Genomic DNA, 1,966 nt, shown 5'->3' with positions numbered 1-1,966 from the left:
ACTTGTGTGGTGAGGCCCCTGCACCCGTTGCAGGTGGGTTCCTCCCACCGACAGGTGCTTCAGACCTGGAGGCGTGCCAAGCTCAGCTCAGGTGTCACCTGCCCGAGATGCCGCCCGGCCTACGCCCAGGCACCCCCCAGCCCGCGGCGGCCCCAAGGCGCCCCGTGGGTGCCCTGCGGCCAGTGGCCACGCAGGGGGGGCCAGCGCTCGGGCTTCTGGCACAGGAAAGCCCTGCTGGACACCGAGCGGCGCTGGCTGGTGAGGGCTGTTGGTCTTCACTGGTGATGGAAGCACCCGGCCTGCGAGGGCCCGTGGACGTGCCAGGGCTGCCAGGGCGAGGCTGGGGGCCCCTGAGCCCCGCAGGTTGACGGGGCTGGGGGAGGGCGCTGCACACCGGAGAACCTGTGCTCGGGCAGGTGGCATCCTGGTCGTGGGCGCGTGTTCTGGGGTTTTCGGGGTGCCCAGGCCCGCCTGTCTGGGCTGTGTGGCGGGACGAGCTGCCCAGCGGTGGCCGCCTGGAGCCCCCCTGGAGCCCCGGCTGCCTCTAGAGGCTGGTCTGCAGGAGGCTTGGCTTCGGGTAGGGCAGCGCCACCACCCCGCTGTCCCCACCCCACGCAGGCCGACCCAGCTTGATTGGGAGGCTCTGTAGGGGGGGCCGTGTGCCCCGCTGGCTCGGGCCTCACCGTCTGCCGGGTAACTGACGGCGTTTTAAAGAAAGATTTATTTACGCACACAGGAGCTGGGTGCCGGCCAGAGGTGGGGGTTAGAGGACCCCCAGAGACAGGGTGGGCAGACAGCAGGATCCTCTGAGACACACTGCTGGGGGGCAGCGGGGAGGGGGCGTCGCCGGGCCCCCGGGGTCACTTCCTGGCCGGGGATGGGCACAGGCCGCAGTGGCGCGGACACTGAACAGCACTGCGCGTTGACCAGCTGCACTGCCTGGGAGACCCCTCGGCCGTTTTTAAACAGCTGATCCGGCGGGTGGGTCACGGGTGGCGCGGCGGGTACCAGCCCCGGCGGAACAGGGTCAGCCTGCCCTCCTGGAGCCCCCTGAAGCCACCAGGAGCTGGCACGGCTGGAGGCCGGTCGGCCGGGGCCGGTGTCCGGCCCCTCGGGCGCGTGTCTGCCAGGGCCGTAGAACGTGGACCCCGAGGGGCCGGGGCGCCGCCACACTTCCTGAAAGGCCAAGGCGGGAGGGAGGGCTGAAGACGCGGGGCAGTGGGCCCACGCAGGGGCCCCGCTGCACCCCTGCCACGCCCGGGCACACCCCGAAGGGCCAGGCCTCGTGGACCCCACCCCTACTCCTGCTCACCGGTCAGTCACAGCTGGGCTGCCCACCCGGCCTGCCCAGACTGGCCGTCGGTGCCATCCTGTGCCCAGGGGGGCTGTAGGCCCTGAGCCCTGTGCCAGGACCTCCCCAGACGCCGCTCGGCCCCACGAAGCTCCGTCTCCCGGTGGCTGCCCAGCCCCGGGCACCAGCCCTGCCCAGGGCAGCCCACTCCTGACCGCTGCTGCCGCCCACCTAGCCTGGCCCTTGCAGAAGCCGAGCCACGTGGTCTGCAGAAAGAGACGCGGTTCCTGGGCTCCGTGGCCGCCACGGGGTCGCCAGCGCCAGGTGCGGTCTGGCGGGCGGAGGCCGACCGCTCGCTTCCGGAGGGAAGCTGCAGCTGCGCCGGCACCTGGATGCCCTGAGCTGGGCCCTGCTCACCGCGGCCGTGGGCCAGCCCGGTCCCGTCCAGCAGCCCCAGCCGAGGCCCCGCAGCCGGTGACCCAGGACCGGCCCGAGTGCCTGGGGGGGCGCAGGAGCTCCCCTGACCCAGGCAGGAGCGTCACCCTTCGCTCCCACACTGGCAGGGGCAGCAGGGGTGTGGGCGGCGGGCTATGGCCGCCCGGTCGCTGCTGGGGGAGAGGCCAGACCCGGCTCCACCGCGAAGCCGAGGCCCCGCAGCCGGTGACCCAGGACCGG

At 72.8% G+C, this 1,966-nt stretch overlaps 1 protein-coding gene across 1 annotated transcript in view; it reads left to right on the top strand.

Moving 5' to 3' along the window:
* The window catches only part of LOC105854272 (collagen alpha-1(XVII) chain-like), a gene marked incomplete at its 5' end in the record, with an annotated part of 10,865 nt that extends 9,096 nt beyond the window's left edge, over nucleotides 1–1,769 (top strand). The window contains 2 exons of the mRNA XM_012731720.1: nucleotides 34–258; nucleotides 1,527–1,769. Coding sequence (XP_012587174.1) covers nucleotides 34–258; nucleotides 1,527–1,769 — 468 coding nt within the window. The remainder of the gene's footprint in view (nucleotides 1–33; nucleotides 259–1,526) is intronic.
* Between the last annotated feature and the right edge of the window lie 197 nt (nucleotides 1,770–1,966).

Source organism: Condylura cristata, unplaced genomic scaffold (genome assembly GCF_000260355.1).
Source record: "Condylura cristata isolate star-nosed mole 26May11 unplaced genomic scaffold, ConCri1.0 scaffold00032, whole genome shotgun sequence".
Lineage (NCBI taxonomy): Eukaryota > Metazoa > Chordata > Mammalia > Eulipotyphla > Talpidae > Condylura > Condylura cristata.
Note: the sequence above shows the minus strand (reverse complement) of the source record. Positions and strands in the feature narration are given on the sequence as shown.